The 25,402-nt window shown below is 32.5% G+C and overlaps 1 protein-coding gene across 1 annotated transcript in view; it reads right to left on the bottom strand.

Annotated features, from left to right (window-relative positions):
- Positions 1 to 25,402, bottom strand: part of LOC145266410 (nuclear pore membrane glycoprotein 210-like) — a 203,385-nt gene that overhangs the window by 162,743 nt on the left and 15,240 nt on the right. Inside the window, exons 2-5 of the mRNA XM_080122073.1 lie at positions 17,694 to 17,818; positions 10,125 to 10,256; positions 8,722 to 8,812; positions 4,125 to 4,275 (exon numbers count right to left, since the gene is read on the bottom strand). Coding sequence (XP_079978199.1) covers positions 4,125 to 4,275; positions 8,722 to 8,812; positions 10,125 to 10,256; positions 17,694 to 17,818 — 499 coding nt within the window. The remainder of the gene's footprint in view (positions 1 to 4,124; positions 4,276 to 8,721; positions 8,813 to 10,124; positions 10,257 to 17,693; positions 17,819 to 25,402) is intronic.

Genomic DNA, 25,402 nt, shown 5'->3' with positions numbered 1-25,402 from the left:
TTCTGTTTCCAGCTTTCCAGATATTGTGTTTTTATCTTCTGCTTTTGTCCTTGTACGTGATTTGGATCTTTCACGGTTTATTTGTGGTTTTTGTTGTTCGGGTTCTTTTTTGTTCTTTGGGACTTGTTTTAGATCATTTGACTGAGTTTTCAAAGATACTGATATTTGTTTCTTGTTTTCGTTTTGGTTAGTTTTTAAAGTTTCAATTAGATTTTTTAGTTCGGAGATTAGTTTAAGTAGGTCTTGGTAGTGGGTTTGGTTTGTTTGGTTTGAAATTTTTGTGATATCTGCGTAAGTGTTTATTTTTTCTTGAGAGCTTGCTTTTTTCCTTGCTTCAGGAAAGGATACGTTTTGTTTGTATTTTATTTCAGCTATTTCTTTTTCTTTTTTGAAGATTTTGCATATTTTAGAGTATGCTGGGTGTTTTTCTTGGCAGTTTGGGCATTTTGTTTCGTTGGGGCATTCACTTTCAGTGTGGTTAGGTTCTTTTAAGCCACATTTTCTGCCTTTGCATGTTTCTTTGTTATGTCCATATTTATGAGACTTGAAACATCTCAGAGGGGCTGGTATATATTGTTCTACTTTTTCTATTGCATATCCGATTTTTATTTCTTTGGGAATTTTTGGTGTATTGAATGTTAGTACGTAGGTTTTTGTAGGTATGGTTTGACCATTCCTTTTTATGTTTATTTGGACATGATCGATTACTCCGTTTTCTTAGGGCATTTTCTATTTCTTCTGCTGTAGCCAAGGTTAATTCATAGCTTTTTATGACACCTTTTGAGGAGTTTAATCTTTCATGGGCAAAACTTTTGCATTTATAGATTTGGAATTTTTCCATCTCTAAGATGTTCTTTGCGTCTTTATAGTTGTCTACTGTGACAAGTAGATTGCCATTTTTTATTTTTTTCGCTGTTTTTGGGTTGCTGTTTTGAGACAATATTTTTTCAATTAAGAATGGAGACAGGTCGCTGATCTTTTTTCCTTCTAAGGTTTTGATTACTATGAATCTTGGGTATTTTTCTTTATCAATTATTTCATAGTTATATTCTTGCTCACTGTCTGAGCTGGTTACGTCAGAGTGGGTTCTTTTCGATTTTGTAGTATTTTTTTGGTTTCTGGGTTTTTTGTTTGGGTTTATTATATCCATGAAAGTTTGTTTAGATTTTCATCTCTTTTGCTACCCACCCTCCTCGGAGCCCGAAACTGGGGGATGTTAGGGGTGAAACCCAGTCACCCTTTCATCCCAGGGATACAAAAAAGATATACTCAATTGGTTGAGTTTGTTCCATCATTTCCTGTTTCCTCCTTTAGTTTCTTCTTTCCCAGTTTGATAGAAACATTGGATAGGGAGCAGTTGTGTGGTTTTGTCTCATCAATTGATTGACCCTTGCCATCGCCTTCTAACACTTACCTGGTTTATCTATGTTTGTAGTAATAAGATGTTGTTTTATCTTTAGATTAAATTTGTTTATTTATTTTTTTGAAATGTTATAATTGATATTTTCAGTGTAAGTATTAGGGCTTGACGTGACTAGCCGATTAATCGGATCGGGCCTCTCCGACCGCCCGTCTAGCCTAGTACAAGGCCAAAGTGGAGTGTTGCAACTGATACCTTTATTTTCCCTAGGCATCAGTTGCTCAACCACCAGAATCCTTTTCCTAGGCATCACCGGTTGCCACCCATGGCCAACAGGTAGCCCCATTGAGGGACTTTTACCCTTTGCAGGGGGGGGGGCAGTCGGCGTATTCCAATGTCCCACCGACAGGCCAGAGAGAGAGGCTTATTTCAATGAATAAAAAGGACCTTTTGTATATACTGATTCTAGTTTGAATCCTTTCCATCTTCCAAATTCATTTCTTTGCTTCTGGCAGGAACTGACTGATGTAGTTACCATATTTATTATCGGACCAAATACTTTCAAATCCATTTGGATTCATAATCAGGGATAATTAACCCATAAAAATCACAATAAATATACACATATACATAAGAAAAAAATAATTCTATAAATTATCTAGAACCAGTTCAGAGTGAGGAGTTTTCTGGTACAGTAGGAGTTAATCTCCTTTGCAGTTGTCACGGCAGTATCTTCACAGTATTTGTCCTAATTCATGTTACCTGTGAATGCTAGACCGAGGACTTTTAACGAGGGACTCTCAGGTAGGGTACTATTAACCATGATGATTGGTGGTTGAGAACATTTCTTATAATTGTTAAAGGAAAAGGGTTTTGTCTTGGTAGCATTAAATGTTAGCAGCCATTTATATTAGTGAATTAAATAATGGGATTAATTTGAAATTCTCACATTATCAATACATCCTGCACCAGCGTGCATTTAGCAGTCAGTGCTTAGTTGTTTGACCAGTTGAACTAAATATAATCAAAATAAGAAATCTAATCAAAATAATAAACTTAGAGACTTGACTTAAAAACAGATGTTTCATTATACTTAGATGAGCAAGTCCACTCTCTGGGTTGTGACCGATTGCTAGTCCACGAGTAGATACCATGCTATATCAATACTAGATTTTTTTAACCTGTTAAAAATGAGCAAAAGTTATTGCCTGTTAATTTAGAAAAAGTGCTTTAAGCCAAACTTCTAGATTAAATGTGATATTGTGGTGATTAATCCTAATAATTTCTAATTGTGCATCGGACATCATAATAATTAGTTTGTCGCATCTTATAGAAGATCCATACAAAATTTTAGTTAGATTGATTCAATAGTTTCCGAGAAAAAGTGGAGTAAATGTGGTATTGTGGTGGCTAATCCCTAACTATGCATCGAACGGATAACATAATACTTGGTACTTGTACAGTTTAATCAAGACATTAAAAAATGAAAATATAAAAAAAAAAAAAAGTTAAATTGTGCGTATCTGTTTCGGACTGAAGTTCTCTGAAAAAAATTTTCATCTAATTTGATAGAGTATTTTTTTTTTTTTTTACAGCAGAAAAACATTTATATGACAGCGCATTTTTAGAACATGCCACAGGGGAGATAATTCGGTCTAAAGCGCTGACACCTCCCTATCCCCATGGTAAATCATAGCTTTTCTTCCTAAAAATTGAAACATGGCTATCTTTTGATCGGTATCATAAATTGTTTTTTTGCTGTAAAAAAAAAAAAAAAAAAAATCTGCTTGATCAAAGTAAGTGAAATTTTTTTCCGGAAAACTTCATTCCATAACGGATACATACAATATAACTTTTTTTTTCGATATTTTCATTTTTTTATGTCTTGATTAAGCTGCACAAGTACCTATGTTTGCTACACCTTATAACAAAGGTCCATACCAAATTACAGCCAGATTAGCCCAGTGGTTTCAAAAGAACAAGCCAAGCATGCAGGGTCCCCCTCCACGATTGAAAAATTTACTTTCACTACCATTACTAATGTCTGTGCAAAATTTAAAATGCAAAGGGTGGTTATTGAGAAAAGTGCGAATAAACAAACGAGAGTGAATTGTTAGGTCCAATCTTTCCTTTGTTGGGGGACCCCAAAAAAGGAACAAACAAAGAGAAATATAGATTGCTTCATTTATGATTTCTTTAAAAATCAAAAGATACACAGCTTTGTGAATATCACATGTCATGACACATTTTGTGTTGTGTGATCAATGAAAGTGAATAAATTGAATGATGTTTATTAAGATACAGATATTTTTTTAAATAGGTCGCTTTATGTACTTGTCATGTCGAAAATAGTAATATATCAAAAAAAAAGATAAAGTTATTTATAGTTAAAAATAATTTTTATGGAAAATTGGATAAAATTGCATTTTTCTTAGACATTATAAAGTAGACAGTAAGAGTCTACACACAGGGGACTTAACTCCAAAACCAATATTTTAGATTACTTGTTCATGGCGTGTAATATTTGTCTATAGTGATAGACCCCCCCCTTTTTTTTTTACTAAAAACACAATATCAGTTGTCCTACTCAAAGAATTTTCATAATTTTTGGATATATTACTATTTTCGACATGACAATTAAGTATGTAATATTGTTTTTGCTTAAAACATATTTTAAAATAGATTTGTGAACTCAGGCATAAGAAAAACAGCCTTAAACATCTAAATAATAACATGACAGCTGCATTGTCAAATGAATACTTACCTTGTAAGCAGTGTCCATGATACGAGATTCTACAACTGCACTTCCTGTTTTAATACTCTCCACCAGGACAGTATCCCCAGTGTGACCCTGCTGTTCAAGGGGAATTATATGTGGTGGGGTTTGATAGTCAGATTCTCCAAATTTGAGGAACCTAAAAAAGAAGTTGTTAATGTGTTTACATAATTCTAAATTATATATAAATATGGTGCTAATTCATTAAAATAAACAGTAAACTATTTTTCTAATGAACCTGTAGATGTAAATGCTTTGATAATGCGAATTCTATTTTTCGTTTTCTGATGTTTTGGACTTTTCTTCTGATGAGCCACACTCACTGAAAATCCAAAACTATATGACTGTTAAATTAAAGAATAATAGATTTAAAAACAAAACAATTCCAAGTTATTAATTTTATTTATTGCGGACTATTATCCTCATCTTTTCGTAGTTGTTTCACAACGTTTCGGCCAACTATTCCTCTGACCTTCGTCAGGTGGTAACCGCGATGGGATAGGAACTTACCACCTGGTGAAGGCCAGATGAATAGTTGTTCGAAACATGATGAAACAACGAAGAAAAGATTGAGGATAATAGTTTGCAATAAATAAAATTAATAAATAATACTCATTTCAACAATGAATTCCAATTAAATAATATAATTCCAGGTTAATTTCAATTCTGCTTACAACAATCCATATGTGCACGTTTAAGTTAAACACATATCTGAAGAAGGGAACAGACTACACCAACACCATACAATGTCAAAAGTACACACACAAAAAAAACCCATAAAAGACAATGAAAATTGAATAGCTCATTTCAGTTACATGTCTTCGGTTTGTGTTGATTTGTTACACCTCTACATTGTATTGCTTTATATAATTTTTTTTTTAAATGCAAATTGCTCCATACAAGGAATAAAGCCACTTGATGTAAGGAGATAACAAGAACAAAAGATGGTTATCACAAAGAAAGGATATGCCTTTTAACCATAGTTTTGAAAAAACAGTCAGCAGCAGTAAGAGTTCCACAAGCCTGCAATTTTCGGAAATAAGCTACTGGAATAAGAAACTATTATAATGAGGTAGAAAAAAAACAAACTGATGAAAACTGCCAGACTAATGAATCAAACGAGCCAGACTAATGAATCAAACGAGCCAGACTAATGAATCAAACGAGCCAGACTAATGAATCAAACGAGCCAGACTAATGAATCAAACGAGCCAGACTAATGAATCAAACGAGCCAGACTAATGAATCAAACGAGCCAGACTAATGAATCAAACGAGCCAGACTAATGAATCAAACGAGCCAGACTAATGAATCAAACGAGCCAGACTAATGAATCAAACGAGCCAGACTAATGAATCAAACGAGCCAGACTAATGAATCAAACGAGCCAGACTAATGAATCAAACGAGCCAGACTAATGAATCAAACGAGCCAGACTAATGAATCAAACGAGCCAGACTAATGAATCAAACGAGCCAGACTAATGAATCAAACGAGCCAGACTAATGAATCAAACGAGCCAGACTAATGAATCAAACGAGCCAGACTAATGAATCAAACGAGCCAGACTAATGAATCAAACGAGCCAGACTAATGAATCAAACGAGCCAGACTAATGAATCAAACGAGCCAGACTAATGAATCAAACGAGCCAGACTAATGAATCAAACGAGCCAGACTAATGAATCAAACGAGCCAGACTAATGAATCAAACTACTAGACTAATGAATCAAATGAGCCAGAACAAAAGAAGCAGAGAATAGATCAGAGAATTGTGAATAATAATAAACATGCCATAATAGTATTTATATAAAAGACTGAGACTAGCAACATCACATCTGTGAGAGAGAGGTTGCAAAGACAAAAGATAGAATAAAGTTAATTTTATTGCAGATAAATTTTTGTATCTTATCATGAATGAAACAGAGATTCACCTGCCCAAACATGACAATACTCCAAACAAAAATATAACTATTTTGCTTAAGTGATAAAACGATCCATAAAGAACTGGATCTCTTTAAGAATAAATAAAGAAGGATCAAAGGGGAAGAGCTGGGTTTCCCCAAAGTTGGATAAAAACAAACAAACCGGATTTTGACCTCATTAAAAACTGTCCCGCAGAAAATATTAACTGCGACCTCATTAAGTCATTAAGTGCGAGCACCTGTCAATCCTCTTCCTACTTAAATAAATTCAAACGTTTTTCAGTTACTCTTTCTTGCTGGCCGATTGGTTAACGTGTCATGTTTTTTTCACATTTTATTTTCCAACTTCACCTCAGGGCTTCGGGTTGGATCCTATTTATCTAACACACACACCTCGAAACACCCAGGCAATGCCGGATACCCCCGCTAGTGTGTGTATATATATATATATATATATATAAAACCAAACCTAAGAATAACATACCCAACTTACGTAAACCAATCAACTTACCAACAAATTAGATACTAGGATTTATGAATATAAGTAAGCTTTCAAAGTTAAGGATATACGGCACCCCTCGCCAATATTTCTGACTATTATTTGCAGAGATATATATTCTTATATGCAAATTTTCCATATTTTTTTGCTTTAAACAACATTCACTTAAACAATTTGTTTCACATTTTACCTACCCATATTTGCTATGCCTATAATTAATGTTCAATCTTTGGTTTTTCTTTGTTATTGTAGTGAAATTCGAAAATTGAAATATTGCAATGGTATCTACTGAACGTCATGTCACAGTGATGAACATATCCAAAAATTACGAAAAACAATAAGGTAGAAAATTAATTATTAATGAAAATAGTTTTTGGAGACAATTAGTGCTTTTCATAATTTTTGGATATGTTCATTACTTTGACATGACAATTCAGTAGATACCATTGGATTCACTTGAAATTCAATATTTCAATTTTCAAATTCATTACAATAACGAAGAACTCAATTTTTAAAATGAGAAAATCTTGTGTCAATTTCCACATTAAAATAATGAGTGAATTAGCGCCATTAATTATTTTGTGCATTATATCTGGCAGGAATTCTAGAAAGTATAGTATTCTATTGATTAAATGTAACATATGGATGCAGTCGAATTCAAAGGACTTATTTGATTAAAAAAAAAAAAAAAGTTCTCATGGAATAAGGGTCGGTCTATTTTTATACGCATTTTGTTTCTCATTGATAAAAATTTGATTGTGAGTTTCAATTACATTTCTTGTCTTTTCTACACTGAGATATATATATATATATATCTATCTCATAAATTAGTAATTTAAATTCTATAATGTGAAATGGTTACATTTCAAATCTAGAATGTTTATTAAATGCAAGGCAAAGAATACAATTCAAAAAGTATATCTAAGTATAGGTTTTCAATATCTACCCATCATATCACTATTCTGAAGTATATATATATATATATATATATATATATATATTGTTACATGTTCCAGTACAAGACGTTTTCTTATTTCTTTATTCGTAAGTGTTTACATTGGAGAAACATTTTCCTATTATTTTTGATGGGTGTATACTCATAATAATAAAGTAAAAAAAAAAAAAAAAAAAAAAAAAAATGAATGACATATCTTAATTTATTCAGTTGTAGGTCACAATTTAAAATCAAATAGTTTTAGTTAATGGATATAATTAGGAAATTTTTCACTTTATTTTCCACCTTCGCCTCAAGGCTTCTGGTTCAATCCTACCTACCAAAACTTTTTTTTTTTTTGTTTTTCTGATTTTATAAAGAAGTTTAACATCATTTTTTTTTTTATTTTATCATATTTGTTTTGATCTACCCCCAACACACACACCTCCAAACACCCGGGCACCCCTGCTAGTATATATATAAAAGGCAAATGCGGCGTGCGCATTTTTGTATGTCCAAGAAAGGCTTTTTTTCGCCGGGCTTCTTCTGGGGGTGAGGGTGGGAGAGTTACTAGGTCTTAGAACTGTTTATGTACCCCCTAGATCATAATATGTAAGATTTGCGAACGCGCGTCGCGTCTAGTTTTTATTTTAATTTTAAAAACAGGTTTTATTTGAATTTATATAATATGCTTATGAAAGTATAAAAATAAAATTATTGAAATCAAAATAACAAAATTTCAAACATCATAATAAAAAAAAAATGTATCCAATACATAATATTCCCAGAATAGTTTAAAAAGATTTAAAAAATTATTTTCAATAATTCTTCAAAAAAAATTTTTTTAAATAGAAAGCAAAAAGTGTTTTTCAATAATTCTTAAAAAAAAAAACTCATTTCAATAATTCTTGATTAAATAAGACCGAAAAAAAACTTCAATAATTATTAAATAAAAAGAATGAGGGGAAAAAATGCAAGAAGAGTACATGCACAGGGGAGACAAGCGTAAGAGAAAAAAAAAAACGAAGGAACCGATTTACCTTGTTACCGCTTCCGGTAGCAGTCATGCCGGAAGTTAAGAAGTATGTTAGCTGACTATAACCATGTTTTCATTATATGCTAAAATTCAACCAATTTTAAGAATAAATCTATTGTAAATGAATTTCCATTTTTATTTTATTGTTTTTTTTTTTTTTTTTTTTTTACTCATACGGAGTCCATACTTACTTGAGATTTTGCTCATCCACAAGTTGTTTATCACCTTTGGGAAGAAAACGCCAGTGGAAAACCATTCCACTAAGAGTTGTAAAAACATTATCTACAATGAGTAAAATAAATAATATATATATAAACATTAAATGAAAGTTCCATCAATTATTAAATAGAAAAAGAAAATGTTAAAATTTATTTGATTCAAATATCTGATGTTTCAACAAAAGATTTTCCTCAAGAAATTTTGATGCGAGATAATTTTAGAGTGAATAAAAATTCCTAAAATCATGCTTGCAGATAGCAACCATCTTGGATAGTATGCATTAAACAACCATCCTAATCCTGCCAAGGAGCGTAAGTCTGCTTATTGCCAATAAAGGATTGTGTCCCTTTGTTAAACTTTATTATCTATCTATATATATATATATATCTATATCTATATATCTATATATATATAAAGGCAAATGCAGCATGCGCATAAGAAAGGCTTTTTTCACCAGGCTTCTCCGGTGGGGGGGGTACTATTTCTAAGAACCGTTTATATACCCCCTAGATCATATGTACGATTTGTGAAGGGACGTTGTGTCTCGATTTATTTTGATTGACTTTTATAAAATTTGCGCTATGTCATTGTGTCGCGTGTATGTTGGGCTTTTTAGTATTTTTAAACTAAATTGAAACGGCGTGTTTCTCGGCTTTCGCGCGGGGGACGTCCAGAAAGCAAATCAGCTTTGATCAATGCGGTGAAAACTGTCATAATTGCTTTTCATTTTTTATGGGGAGCTGGCTTTCCCCTCAACCCAACATCTTGGGGAAACAGAACAAAAAAAAAAAAAAATAAAAAAAAATACCTCACAGCCAAACTTAACTGCGAGATTGATGTTTGACCTCGTTAAATTTACACACTTGTCAATTCACTTTTTATTCATTAAATTTATTCCCTATCTGTATAATATCGAGGTAAGTCATCATGCTTTTTTTTTTTTTTTTTTCGCCTCAAGGATTCGGGTTCGAGCCTACCTCCCTCCTCAAAACTTTTTTTTTTTTTTTTCAAACACCGGGCAACGTTGGGCCCCCCCCCGCTAAGAAGTTTTAACACCGTTCGTTTTGCATCACATGCTTTTTTTTTCTTTCTTTTTTTTTGGTTTGTTATTTTTTCCATCACGTTCGCTGTTTTTTTTGTCCCCCCCCCCCCCGATTTTTTTTTTTTTTTTAGAAGTCTTAACATTGTTTTTTATTTTAATAATATTTAAACAGGGTTATTACTTCGCTTTGTTTTGATTTACCCCCCACCCCACACTCCTAAACACCTGGGCACCCCCACTAATCTTGTATAAAACAAAAAAGATTTTATTTCTTAGATCAAATTCCAGCATGATTGTGCAATTCTAGAAATACATGACATTCAATAAACTTACCTTCGTTGTCATAGGCATGGACCACGAGAATTTCTGGCGTGTCATCAAGGGAGATTAAACGTGTAGTTGTGGATATGGTGATCAGAGAAATCAGATCCACAATCACATAACAATGGTGGACTTCATTTGAAACTAAAAAGAGAAAATGATATATTTTAGGCAATCTTTATTATGTTTCATACGAAGATCAAGATAAAGATATAATAATAATAATACTAAACCTTATTTTTATTATTTGGATCCCTTGGACTACTGCTCTCATCTTGAATATTATTTTCATGTTTTGATTGATTGTAACCTTTAACCTTCAGGTGTATCTTGCTGAATTCTGGAATCTACATGGAATTTTGAATGGAGCCTTTTATTTCATCCACAGGGTAGTATGCTTTCGTTCTGTCAGCCATGACTGGGAGAAGTTCTAAGTAATTTACCATTGTATTTTGAGTGTCACCCGCATTGAAGATAACCTTCAAAAACGTGTAACTTACAAATTAATTTTACTAAGTATTTTATCCATTACACTAGCTTTTTTTTCCCCCAGAAACAATAAACCTTATATCTAGAATTTATATTCTAATTTTGATTTACATTCATTGCATCATTTTGATTCTAAAAAAAATGTGTAAAGTTTAAGTTTAAGGAAACTTAAGCAGAAATTAAAATTCAAGGAATCTAATAACTATGAATCAATATTGGAGGACTTCAAGTAGAATACTATTTATCAATTATTCTTTTTTTAATGTATGTATGGTTTTTATTAATCAAAAATGAACATTTTAATAGAAAAGATAAAGAAATATAGTCTGCATAATATTTCAAAAACTCTTAGATGAAAAAAATGAAAATAAAATAAATAAATAAAAAATAAATAAATATAAAAGAGTTTAAGGAATGTTTTTCGTTGATTGGAGTGATAAAAATGGAATATAGAAATAAACATTGAAAGCATTTTGATTTTTAAGCCTGACTGTGGCGAGTTGTACACTGATGAAGCCGCATCATAGATTGTTTAGTAAAATTTGTATACCATAAAAATGTATTTTTTAAAAATTGGGCAGAAACAATGGTTTAATATTTTTGGAAAAAGAAACATTCTTAATAATGTGGTTAAACTATTCTGTACTTTCCAAAACAGATTCTCAACAATTATGCACCTTCAAAAACAGATTCTCAACAATTATGCACCTTCAAAAACACATTCTCAACAATTATGCACCTTCAAAAACACATTCTCAACAATTATGCACCTTCAAAAACACATTCTCAACAATTATGCACCTTCAAAAACACATTCTCAACAATTATGCACCTTCAAAAACACATTCTCAACAATTATGCACCTTCAAAAACACATTCTCAACAATTATGCACCTTCAAAAACACATTCTCAACAATTATGCACCTTCAAAAACACATTCTCAACAATTATGCACCTTCAAAAACACATTCTCAACAATTATGCACCTTCAAAAACACATTCTCAACAATTATGCACCTTCAAAAACACATTCTCAACAATTATGCACCTTCAAAAACACATTCTCAACAATTATGCACCTTCAAAAACACATTCTCAACAATTATGCACCTTCAAAAACACATTCTCAACAATTATGCACCTTCAAAAACACATTCTCAACAATTATGCACCTTCAAAAACAGATTCTCAACAATTATGCACCTTCAAAAACACATTCTCAACAATTATGCACCTTCAAAAACACATTCTCAACAATTATGCACCTTCAAAAACACATTCTCAACAATTATGCACCTTCAAAAACACATTCTCAACAATTATGCACCTTCAAAAACACATTCTCAACAATTATGCACCTTCAAAAACACATTCTCAACAATTATGCACCTTCAAAAACACATTCTCAACAATTATGCACCTTCAAAAACACATTCTCAACAATTATGCACCTTCAAAAACACATTCTCAACAATTATGCACCTTCAAAAACACATTCTCAACAATTATGCACCTTCAAAAACACATTCTCAACAATTATGCACCTTCAAAAACACATTCTCAACAATTATGCACCTTCAAAAACACATTCTCAACAATTATGCACCTTCAAAAACATATTCTCAACAATTATGCACCTTCAAAAACACATTCTCAACAATTATGCACCTTCAAAAACACATTCTCAACAATTATGCACCTTCAAAAACACATTCTCAACAATTATGCACCTTCAAAAACACATTCTCAACAATTATGCACCTTCAAAAACAGATTGTTTACTTGTATTATTTTAATTGTTCAGAAAATTATTCTCATCTTGGGTGTTATTGGCACAATGTTTTGGTCGATGAAACCTCCGACGTCTATCATATGTAAACTCCATGTCCGTTTTGCTTTTTATCAACTAAGGGAAAGGGGTTTTGCTTTGTATTGCAGGAAATCGGACCTTGGGTTTGTAAGGTGTATTCTATAAAAAAAGAAAAAGAAAAAAAAAAGTAAATTTTAAGGGGTCACTAAGGTATGTTTCAAGACTTTCCTAGGATTCAACTTTTAACTGAATCGTTCTGCTGATTGTCACTATTAGTAAGATTTTTTATGAAACCATGGATAGACATCTGGCATGTGTGCGTGATTTTTTTTACATGGAGGTCACCACTTATCAAGGCCGGAAAGCCACTCGGGGATAAGGGTTATTGCATGTACAGTAATCAATGGGATAGTATCGTAGCAATTGTCAGCATTGGAGATTCGACAAAGTGTCTTAAAGGGGCGGTTTGCCAGGAATTTGTTTATGTCGGACTTGAAGACATCCATGTTGTAGTCAGGTGGGAAACAGACAATTGCAAGAGAGTTCCACAGTCGTGCACTTCTAAGAAAGAAGCTCTGCTCATGGAGTCTATGCTTGGATTTAGTGACAGATAAAGAGTGGGGAAAATTAATGACAGTGGTTTCAGCCAGATGGGTATTTTCGTGAAAGATTGGCGAGGGGGAACCAGAGATTGGAGCTCAGACGAGCACTTGCCATGGAAATAACGATAAAACAGACAGGCTTGCAACGTCTCTTCTGTGGGAGAGAGGCTGCAGGGAAGAGAAAAGGGCATCCCCCACTAAGCCACGAAATCTATTTTGTACTCTGTCAAGGCAGGATAAGCTGTTTTTAGCAGCTCCTGCCTAGATGTGGCAGCAGTACTCCATCCTTGGATGTACTTGGCTTTTATACAGATCAGTAGTGAGATATCTTCCGGAGCGGTAGAAGGATCCCACCATCCTCCCAGTGACTTTGGCAACAGACCTGCTAGAAAACACAGTGCAAGGAAGGCGACTCTAAGAAAAAGGGTATTGGGGGGATTATCTCCCTTGGGTAAGGCGTATTTTGTGAAAAAGTTAAAAAAAAAAAAAAAAAAAAAAAAACTAACCACCCTTTTTTTTTAAATTATGTTTTTTTCTTTGTTCCTCATATGTGTAATTAATGGATTCCAAATGTGGTTAAGTTCAATACTTGGACAACCAAGGAAGTTGTTGCTATTCACCATATGCGCTGCTTCCTTGAGTTTTCTAACCCTCCATCTTTATTCTATATCTAGTATTTTAACATCATCCCATATTAGAAGGGGTGACTTTCTCTCCATATATGGTCTGGTAGGGCTAATTTCTTGATTTGTCCGCATATGACAGCTTGTCGGTGTTCTAGTCTTACTTTGAGGGAGTGTCATGTTTCCCCTTTGTAGTTTTCCACAACTACACTTTCCAAAACAGATTCTTAACAATTCTGCACCAAAACAAATATTTTTTTACTATTCTGCATTTTCAACTAACAATGTCTGGGCTTAAATTCAACAGTGCTGTCATAGTTCACTGCTCCAAAGTCCAAATCAACCGTCTTTTTACCAGTATTTTCTTATCCTCATGGGGAGACCAGTAAAATCAAGTCAGTGCAGCTCCAAATCAGCTTGGCTTAGATTGACAGGTGTTTATAAAACTCAGCCGAGTCCAAGTTATCAGCGCACACAGGTACCGAAAGGTCACAACTGCTTGGCCGACACCACAATTTGATAAACAAAATATTTCAGTCTCTGTTTTCGTGTGTATCTATTTCTTTTTCTTTCTTCTCTCTATCACTTTTTCCCTCTCTTTCAGAGAAAGACAAATTGTATTGTATTAGACTCTAGAAGTGTAAGCTATGTTTAGTTTCAGAACAGTTTTCGATGGTTCATTGTTCTACACAAGTCCTGGGAGTTGACTGGTTTGCAGTAGACAGTTCTCGAGTTGGAATTCAGAGCAAAAGATTCTTCCCGTGTTGAGACGAAAAAAAAAAGAAAAAAAAAAAAAGAAAAAGAAAAACATGCGAAATTGCTACAGAAAAGTTTAATATTTATAGAGCAATTCTGGTTTCTAATTGGTTGGTAGGACGTGAATTAATTTGTAAACTAACTCTAAATATATTAACATCTATGTTCGATCTTTTGTCCCCATTACTGCCTAACCTTGATTAACAATCCTATTTCGGCTTCCTTTTGTGTGCCTTGGTGAACAACTTGTCTTTCCACCAACATCACTTCCAATAACGTCATACTGCTAATAAACTTATTTCCTTTTTCTTTTTTTTTTTTGATTCCTAACACTTCTGTGATTGGGAACATTGATAGTATCACACTGTCGTTGGAGGAGAAGCAGATTCCTGGTATCTTGTTTACCATATGAGACATTAAAAAAAAAGAAAAAAAACTTTGTTCATGGAAGTCTTGTCTATTTTTTTTGTACAGAGAGAGAAAATGAGAGACAGGAAAGTTCCTTACTGTGGTTGTTACTAAACAAGTTCTTGCTATAAATGTTCTAAGGAGAGGGAAGAGTGGCACTCAGCTGAATACCTACAGTAGAGAAAGATTGACAACATATCTCCTGTGTAAAAGTAGCAATACACATGAAAAAATTTAAATACCTTAAAATATTTCAATATATATATATATATATATATATATATATATATAGAAAGAGCTTGATAAGCTAAGAATCTTTTTAAATTTTTAAAATCCAATTAAAATCAAGCAAGTTATGACTATTTTTATGCCCTGCGTGTTTGGATATTTTTCCCTCGTTAAGATCATATGCACTTTGTCATATTTTTTGCACTACTTTTTCAGTAAAAATGCTATATCTTTGTTAAAACACAAGACTAAGCAATGAAATTTGCCATATAAGTGTATTTTTGTGCAAGGAATTAGAATATGCTACTAAAAATTTCCAGAAATGAATGGTTTCCAAATAATTTGCAGTAAATGCACATAAATATGCTGTGATTGCTAAAAAATGCCATGTATTCATTAAAAGAAAAGAAGTTAGGGAACTCTAAGTTTAGTTGTAATGCATTTTATGTGCCAAAAACTGAAATCGAAATCTAGGATTGGTTAAAAATGAATATATTGCATTATTTCTTTGGTATTATTGTAGATTAATACCTGCTGCTACCCCTCCCCATCTGACCACCTCTCCAAAATATGTGATTCTACCTTTATAGACATTTGTATGTGAACAACTTGAAAAACTTTAATAAAAGATAAACAGAAATTATTTTAGAATTTAATGTGAAATGATTTGCCCATTTTGTATCATTCGAACGTTTTAGGGCAGTTATCCCCCCCCCCTTCCTATGATAGATAGATCCTGGGTGTTTTTTTTTGTTTGTTTTCTAAAAGGCAATTATGCATGGTTTTAAGAGAGTCTCTGTGCAATTATGTGAAGGTGAGGAGGTTGCCACTCTGACTTTGGGTTAATGATAGGTCTAAGGAAAATTGTGTGAACATCCTGAAGACTTGATAGAAACAAAACAAAAACAATTTTAGAATTTAGAGTAGGAGTTGGTTTCACATAAATGTAAAATAATTCACCATTTCAAGACGATCCCAGCGTTTTAGGACTGTTGACCAATTTATTTTTTTATGGGAAATTGTGCACTTTCTTTAAATGTTTTTTTATGCTTTTTTTTTACGCTTATATGAACTCACAGAGGAAATTTGTTTAGTGGGGAGCTCTGCCACTTGTACTTAGCGTTATTGTTAAGGCTAAAGGTTTTAGGAGGAGGCTTGCCACTCATACCTAGGATTAGACATAGAATTAAGCGAGTTTTTTTTTTTTTTTTTTTTTTTTTTTTAAGAGGGTGTTTGATACCCATTGTGAAACTACAAGAATTATGACAAACAGGCAAAAATAAATGTTATTTAAAAAAGTGACGTCCCTCTAACAGAAAACATGATGCTTGAAAAAATATCAAATATTTAAATTCTATTTAAATATAAAAAAAGAAACAAGTTTTTGCTAAAGCTGACAAATTGTTAAAAATTTTGAATTAATGTTATTTTGATTTTTAATTACATTTCATGTCTTTTCCTACCATTTTTATTTTTTAACTGAGCACCTCCTACAAATATTTAAATATTTTTTTATTTTATTTTTACTAATCGGGTAGATTAGTTTCCATTTGATAATAATTCACTGAAAACATTTTGTAAGGGACGAAAATTAGAAGTGTGTGTACCGTTTGTACACGTGAACCAAAACAATGATAGTTCACATTTTCACTTGTTAAAATATTTTAAAGCTTACTACTACCCAATTTTTAAAAATATTTATATGGTTGATAACAAAATAGCTCTAACTAAACATGTAAGAATTTTTTATTTATAACCAGATTTTCAATTAAAAAAAAAAAAAAATCGATTTGAAATAAAAATAAACAACAAAAATAAAAGGTCTGTTTACGCCATGTTGTTGCTGCTGCTGCTACTATCACTACTACTACAGAAGTTTTGATTCAAATTCATAACGATTTTTTCGGATATTATGTTTTTAAATTGCTACGTACCACTAGAGAAAACACTGTTCAATCATCTTTTTTAACGAACATAGTAAAAAGGTTGTTTTATTTAATAATTGAGTGTCCGAAGAAATTTTTTTTCAAAATTTTCAATACTCATCATTTTGAAATCTTTTTTTAACAACAAAAAAACGTGTCGTCAAATGAATTTCGGACACTTGAAATTATTAAAAATAACATCTCCTTTGGCTAATTTCCAAATTTCATTAAAAAAATTCTTCACAGAAACACGGTACGAATGTTTAGAAATCAAGGGGGGGTCATTATAAAATCTTACCGAAAATGCAGTTTTATGATGTTCACATTTTTATCACTTTATTTGCTTAAAACTCTAAAAATATATAGTGTATGTTATTATTTACTAATTCATTTGAAAGTATATTCATTTCTGAACAAAACGGTGGTATTTTGAAGACTTAAAGTGCTTTGGTTTTTAAAATATGACTATTTTAGCAGAAACCCCTTGAAATCTGTGATTATTCAAAGCGTTTTAACGGCCATGTGTATTGCTAGTAAAAGCACAAGGCCGTGTGAACTTGTAACCTTATCACTGGAGCTGCCATTTTAATCATTCACTTGCATGCTACTACTACTACTACTAGCATTTTTTTGTACATTGTAAGAAACGGACAAGCCACTTGTCCTTGTTCACTTTTTGTAATTTTTTTGTTTATTTTTTTTAAATAATTTAAAAAAAAAAAAAAAAAACACAACTTACATCTATCTTTGGCAAATATGATGGAGGTCACTCTGTGGTCAGCTTTGGATATCGCAGAGACAGTGGCTTGCAAAGAACATTCGTCCTCTGTTAGAACAGAAACCACTTCGGAATGGGTTGATCTCCTATGTTAAAAAAAAAAAAAGAAAATATATATATATAAGTAACCTTGTCTGTGCGTGCGGAATGGTCTCCATAAAACTACTCTGTCAACTTTTGGTCTACAGATGTGTAACTTGATATATAAAGGATTTGGACATGTGGAACAAATTTAATTTGGTTTTTAGCAAGTAAAAATAGCTGCTAAGGGGTTAAAATAAAAAAAATATTCAAACTTGCTAGGCGTAAGTCGACTAAACTTTTGAAATCATTATTATATATTGGGTACAATATAATAATTAATAGAGAACTAGCTCTATAATACAAAATCTGCATGAATTAAACTATATTTAAGCGAATTTTATGATCAGGCTGCGCTTGTGTATATCTACTTATATATAAAAGGTACTTTGTGTGTGTGTGTGTGTGTGTTTTAATTTGCTATAGACTCCAAAACGACTGGGCTGATTTTTTTAAAATTTCACACACATGTACCTTATATGCCTGGGAGTATTTTTAGATAGGCATTCCGATGGAAAACCTCTGATAAGTATCATAAAATCGATAATCAAAGAAATCTGATTAAAGAAGAAACAGTCCAATTTTGGTCAAAGTTAGCACTAATGCAGCCTACGACGAACATAATTGCATTCAAAAAAGTTTTATCATCACAAAAGCAGAATGACCTGACCTATAAAATCAACAGTAGGTTTTTTGATAAGACAGAGGCGCGTTCAAAATGAACGCTTCTGTTTAGAGTATAATTGTACCATTGTACTAGACTTTTGCATTTTAAACTTAATTTAAGTCATTATATAAAATTAAAAATAATTTCATAAAATTAACAGTAGGTTCTCTACAATGAATCGCGGGCTAAGTCACTTCCGGGAGGGATGTGAAACTTTCTCCCAGTGCACAGCGGTGAGTTCCTGACTAGAGCAGGCAATCAATTAATTTGATTGATGGACGAGCAATTTCACCAATTTCGATGACAATAAAAGTATTAGGAGTGTGGAACATTTGTTAATCTTCTTTAAATCCCGAGCAACGTCGGGTCCCTCTACTAGTAGTAATAGGAGATTAGGACCTACAGAACAAGTTTCAGTTTTTAGCTGGTAAAAATAGCTGCTAAGGGGTCAAAATGGAAAAATTGGAACTTGGCAGGCATAAGTTGACTTCATGTACTCAAATATACATTTAGACATTAAACTGTTAATTTTTAAAGTTTTGATATCTGTCCTTAAGTGATATGGTAGTGAATAGCTGGAGAACGTTTTTTGATTCTAGCTGACGACACCCGAGTTTTATTTATTTCAAAACTTGAAATCATTACTATATATTGAGTGCAATATAATAATCAATAGAGATTTTGTTCTATAATAATAAAAAAAAAAAGAAAGAAATTTGCATGAATTTAAGCATATTTTATGACCGGACAATGCTGGGCAGCTGCTGGTATATATATAAAAACAAGGAAAAACGGATTGGTGTTAGAAGCTGCAATCAGGTTCCATGATTGCAACTTCTGAGCTTTTAATTTTCATACTGCCCACAAAATTTGTAGATGGGATTTACTATTGGATTTTACTTATTCATTATGGATTCTACCATATTTCCCCACTCTTGCAATCAGATTTGATGACTGCAAATTCTAAGTTTTCAATTTTTATACTATTCTAGAAAGTTCTCTTTACACTATAGTACTATTTATTTCTAGTGATGAAAAAAATATAAATGTTCAAAACTCCACGGATTAAAGAATAACTTCTAATATATTTCCTGCTTTTGAACATTTGATGATTCGATAATCTAATTTTTTTTTATCCATCAACAGTTAATTTGATTAGTTTATTAATGCTTTAAAATATTGAGCAATCCTTTGAAGATTCGATTTATTTGATTATACTCATTTTTTCAAATTCTCTTTTCTTCTAATATATATATTATTAGATACTTTGGGGTAATTGCGCCAACTGGAAAAAAAAAAAAGAAAAAAGTGCTCTTTATATGTGTGGTTGCTGAAAGAGCACTTTTAGCTAGTTGGAACAATTACCCCAAAGTATATAGCCAGTTAACAGATAGGAAGATGTTATGGTATTCTTGTCTTTAAAGCCAAATTTTTAATCTGACAAAAAAAAAAAAAAAAAAAAAAAATTATACACATATATATATATATATATATATATATATATATAATTGATGGACGGCTTCATCAACACTTGGACAACTATAATACAGACATATCCTAGATTTTTGCATAAAAAGCATCAGTAGCTAATGAGCATATTACTGTAGTGTATCACCTATAAGTAAAAGGTCTAGCCACACCGAAGAGCTGTGATATAGTGAAACAACCATCTGTTGATGCATCAGTTTCTCCTAACTTGTAGGTTAAGCAGTCTAGTAAAAAAAAAAAAAATTTTTTTAAAAGGTGGGTGGGGGGGGGGCATTCTGTTACTTTCAGGGAAAACTTAATAGCATTGAAGTAAAATGTTTAACTGCTGATTAGTTTCAAATTATCTAGTAAAACAGCTATATGCATGTCTAATACACACACACACATAATACATAAATAAATATACACACACATATAATACATAAATAAATATATATACACACACACATAATACATAAATAAATATATACACACACACATAATACATAAATAAATATACACACACACACATAATACATAAATAAATATACACACACACACATAATACATAAATAAATATACACACACACACATAATACATAAATATATACACACACACACACAATACATAAATAAATATATACACGCACACACAATACATAAATAAATATATACACACACACATGATACATAAATAAATATATACACACACATAATACATAAATAAATATAAAGTTTGATTCCAGTAACCATGTCTTTATTCATTTTTTAAAGAAAAAAAAAAATTACTTGGACCATTTCATCGATACAAAGACAACGATAATATAAAATTATTCATCCTTGATTTTTCACAGATGTGTAGTGGATGTCATTAAATGTTAAATGTGCCAAAAACGGTAAAATTAATAGATGAATAATAAATAAAGTAACAACGCTAATTAAAATACGTAACTTACAAATCGTGTGAATTTATTACAGGTGACTGATACAAGACATGTTTTATAGGAAAGTCAAAAGGAGAAAATCTCTACAAATCCGTACAGCATGACATCTCAGATATGAGAGAGAGAAAGAAAGTTGATATCAGCACCTATTGGTTTAAACATGCAACTCTGAAAATAAGGGGTGATAACCATACACGTTTCAAACTTGAGGGTGTTGTGCATTGTGTCTGCATGTATGTTGCCTGCAAGTTAGGCTGGATAATAGTTTGACAAGCATCTCTATAGATGTTACTCCTGAAAAGCCCCCCTCCCCCTCAAACAAAGCATTTCTAAAATTATCAGAAAAAAAAAAAAAAAGTCAAAAGCTGAAACAGAGATGGATTTTCCAACTGAGCATGCTCCCCCCCCTCCCTCCGAATAGTACCAAATGTAAAAGAAAGAAATATTTTTTTTTTTTTATATTCTATTCAATTCTGCTTATTTTGATTTATAAAAAAGAGCAGAGGTATATCCTTGACATAAATACACACTGGCAAGACAATATTTTTGTCATGGTTAAGAGAGATGAGAGATAAAGAAAAACAAAATACACTCATTTTTTTTTTCCATTGCAAAATTAAAAGGTAACAACTTTGGAACTATCAAAAGATAATCAGTGCAACATTTATCAAAAATCAAATTCTTGTTGGTTTTTAGTCAATAAAATGAATTTAGTTTTTTTTTTTTTTTTTAGTCTATTTTCATATTTAACATTAAAATTAGGTTCTAACAAATAATTTATTGACAAATGCTCGAAAATATATTTATTGCTTTAATTTTAGCATACCCAAGTGTAATAATGCAATGCAGATCATAAATTGACAATGGAAAAATGAAATTGAAAAGAAAAATTATTTTAGGAGATAGGAAATCAGAACATTGGTTTGTGATATTAATAGGTTGAATTAAAGGAACAAAAAAATGCAGGTTCATAATATCTATTAAAAGGAATGTGGTTTGAAATTCTGATAAAGACAGAGCAACAATTGATATTTAGTGGCTGGTGGAAAAGTTGATCAGGAGAGCTGACATCTATAATATCAATCTCACTTGTCTGTTTAAATGTATGCATGTATGTATGTCTGCCTAAAACTTTCGACAGAGGCGACAGATTTTCATGAGATCGGTATTGTTTTGAAGCTCGACCCTTCAGACGACAAATATTGAAAAATTGGCTAAAATCATTAATTCCTTCACCCTCAACTGGGCAGTTTTCTACAAGGATGGGTCACTTTTTTCGCCGATATTTTCGAAAGACATCCGCTCTTTTCAATTGACTAGCATTAATTTAAACCTTCGCCACTTCTGGTTTGACGATGGACGCAACAGTAAAGACGCCACTTTTTTTTTTCACATTCTTTTTCCTCTTTCGCGGTATGGGTTTGAGCCTGCCTGCTTACTACTTTTTTTTTTTTTGCTCAACACACATGTCCAAACACCCAGGTTAGTAGATTTATGCAAGCAAGATTTACATAAGAAATAAATAAACCAACCCAGAGGTTACAAAAATCTAGGTACTGTGTGATCATTAGACCAGAAAATAAAACAAAAAATACAGACATTATTTTAATACAAAATCATAAGCTTGTTTATTTTAAGGGAATAACTGCCCCCAACAATAAAACCTGGAGCACTTGTGCCCAATCAATGTAAATACCCTTGACTAACCCAACAAGCAGCAAAATCCCACTCCTTCATTGTAGGGATCCCTAGATGCTGGAAAACCTACTATAATAGTTTCTTCACTTGAACTGTTAAATTTTGGACCCCCCCCCCCGTTTCCTGCTTCATCGACTGTACTGACATGGAGAAGTTCAAGTGTAATATGAACAGACATCTCGCTGCTCAACTCCCTACATAATATCCTTGAAAATTTGGTACCAGTCACATCAAAGTGGCACTGCGCCTTATTTGGGGAGAACAAATAGTAAAATAAAAAAATTAGAAAAAATGCGAGTTATTTCCCTTGTACAGAGAATATTGGATTTAGAAATCAGATGGTTGAAGCTCTTTGCTTAGTCATGTTACAACACAGAAAGGCAAAAGAGAGCTTGAATGCCTACTGGAGAAAGCTTGAATGCCTACTAGACACTATCCTCGAGTGTCTATGGTCTCTCCGTACAGGGGTTTATCAGAACAACCTGGCATGAGGATACTTTTTCCAAAGAAGTAAACCCTGGCCAGATATTCACAATCACATGGTATTCACTGCCCAAATAAGATCTCCTCACTATGGCTAACCCACATTAGCTTTTACGAGGAATGGTGCACCTTCTCCAGTACCTCAAGTAATAGCACGAAGCTGGATCCGCCACCAGATTAGATAAATTCTTGTGCTAGAATCCAGTAAGACCAAAATAAAAGATATACTATAACATATGAAAATGGTTAATTGGGGAGAGGAAAATTATGTTCTTAATTTCTTTACTAACTCAGTGTTTGAGAGATAAAGAACTTTAATGGAACATTCTAATATCTATGTAGCTCATATAGAGTTCAAGTGTTACCCCCAAGCTGTGGCCCCTTGACTTCCGAGAACTTCGACTGAAGTAAAATAAAACAAAAGAAGCAATTTTTACTTTTTATATATTTAATCTAAATTCATATTTTTAGTTTTCACTTATATATTGAAAATTGCATTCTTTTTTATTTTTAAAAGCTGAAACCATTTGATTTTGCTATTACTACCAAATGGTTATATTCAAGAAAACACTGGAAAAAGGCTTTTTAGATGTCAATTAACAACTGAGATGGTGCGCATGCAAGATTACTTTCAGTTTAGTATTTTACCATCTTTTGTTTTCATAATTGTAAACCCGGACTTAGGTTGTCTGATTTAGTGAAGTGCATTTTTGTTGTTTTGCTGAAAAAGAACAAGGTTTTATTTTATTTTTTTCAAGAGAGAAAAGGGCTTGTTTGTTATGTGTCCATATCTTCTTTCAGCATTTTTTCTGCACTAATTTTTTTTTTGTGTCACTCGAGAATTTCTTTTGTTCCTCTCTTCTTTCTTTTACCCAATATTTTACATTTGTAGTGACTGATCAGTTTCTTAGATAATCTATATATCTATAAAAGTGAACGTGTCTGTGTGTGTGTGTGTACATTTCCCTATGCAATAACTCTGTCAATTTTAAGTCTACAGACTCGAAATTTGATATACAAGATACCGAGATTTTGGAAAATCTTTGTGATCGGTTTTCGGCCAGAAATTTGGCTGTTAAAGGGTCAAAGTTCAACGATTTGACTTTTGAGAACTCTACCAAACTCCTGACAATTTTGGGTCTAAACACTTGAAATTTTAGATATAGGTTCCTTGGACATGGATCCAACTTAATAACTTCATTCGAGTCCAAAACAATAAATGTTAAGGGGTCATAATTTTTTAAAATTTTACCTCTGTGGTCTCTACCAAATTACTCAGACAATTTCTGGTCTAAACATTTGAAATTTTACATAAAGGGCATTCAGAGATAGGGCAAGCTTTTTAATCGGTTTGAGTCAAAAATTTTTAGTTACCAATATATAAATATATGTATGCATGTATGTATGTATGTATGTTTGCATGTCTGCCTAAAAATTTCGACAGAGGCGACGGATTTTACCAAGATCAGTATCGTTTTGAAGTTCGATCTTTCAGACGACAAATAGTGAAAAATTGGCTAAAAACATTAATATTTTCACCTTCAACTGGACACTTTTCAACGAAGGGATCTGGTGAACTCATTTGGAACAGACTCAACCCACCCCAGGTGAATGGCGTCACAGTTAAGAGAAAAATTGAATGAAAACAAACACTTAACAGACCCCCCCCTGCCCTTTTTATTTGAACAGATAATAAATCACTAAACAATATATGTATAAAAAAAAATTAAAGTTGTATAGGCAGGCTCAACCCCGAAGCCTTGATGCGAAGGCGGAAAAGAAAGTGAAAGAAAATGTGACATTTTACCGCTAAGCCACAACGCAACAGGAAATGAAAAGCGTTCTAATTTAACGATAAAAAAATTGACATGCAGAAAGTGAAAGTGAAGTGAAGTAGTTCACGCAGGCGAAGAAATGAAATCATGCACTTAAGTTTGGCTGTAAGCCAGTTAAGCTTTCAGCTTTCCGCCGTATTTGTTTCCCCACAATAGTGGGGGAAACCAGCTCTCCGCTAAGAGGGCGAGCTCTGGCAGTGTCTTAATGAATACAATTGTCTGATATGAAGGGTATTCCCCACAGTGATCAAAGCTGATTGCCTTCAAGACGTGCTGGCCACAAAGACCAGAGAATCGCTTTCAATTCAGTTTTGCTTTATTTATACAAGAAAGACAAACAAACACCGGAAACACTTTTTTTTTTTTTTTTTTTTTTTTAAACTCGCTCAAAATAAATGTAGAGACGACCTCCCTTTGCAAATCATAGATATTGTAATCTAGGGAGTATATAAAAAGTTCTAAAGAATAGTGCCAACCAAGGAGAAGAATTACTGC

The sequence above is a fragment of the Euprymna scolopes genome, chromosome 41 (genome assembly GCF_053919585.1).
Source record: "Euprymna scolopes isolate OS-2025 chromosome 41, ASM5391958v1, whole genome shotgun sequence".
Classification (NCBI taxonomy): domain Eukaryota; kingdom Metazoa; phylum Mollusca; class Cephalopoda; order Sepiida; family Sepiolidae; genus Euprymna; species Euprymna scolopes.
The sequence above is the reverse complement of the archived record's forward strand: the minus strand, read 5'-3'. Positions and strand labels throughout refer to the sequence as shown.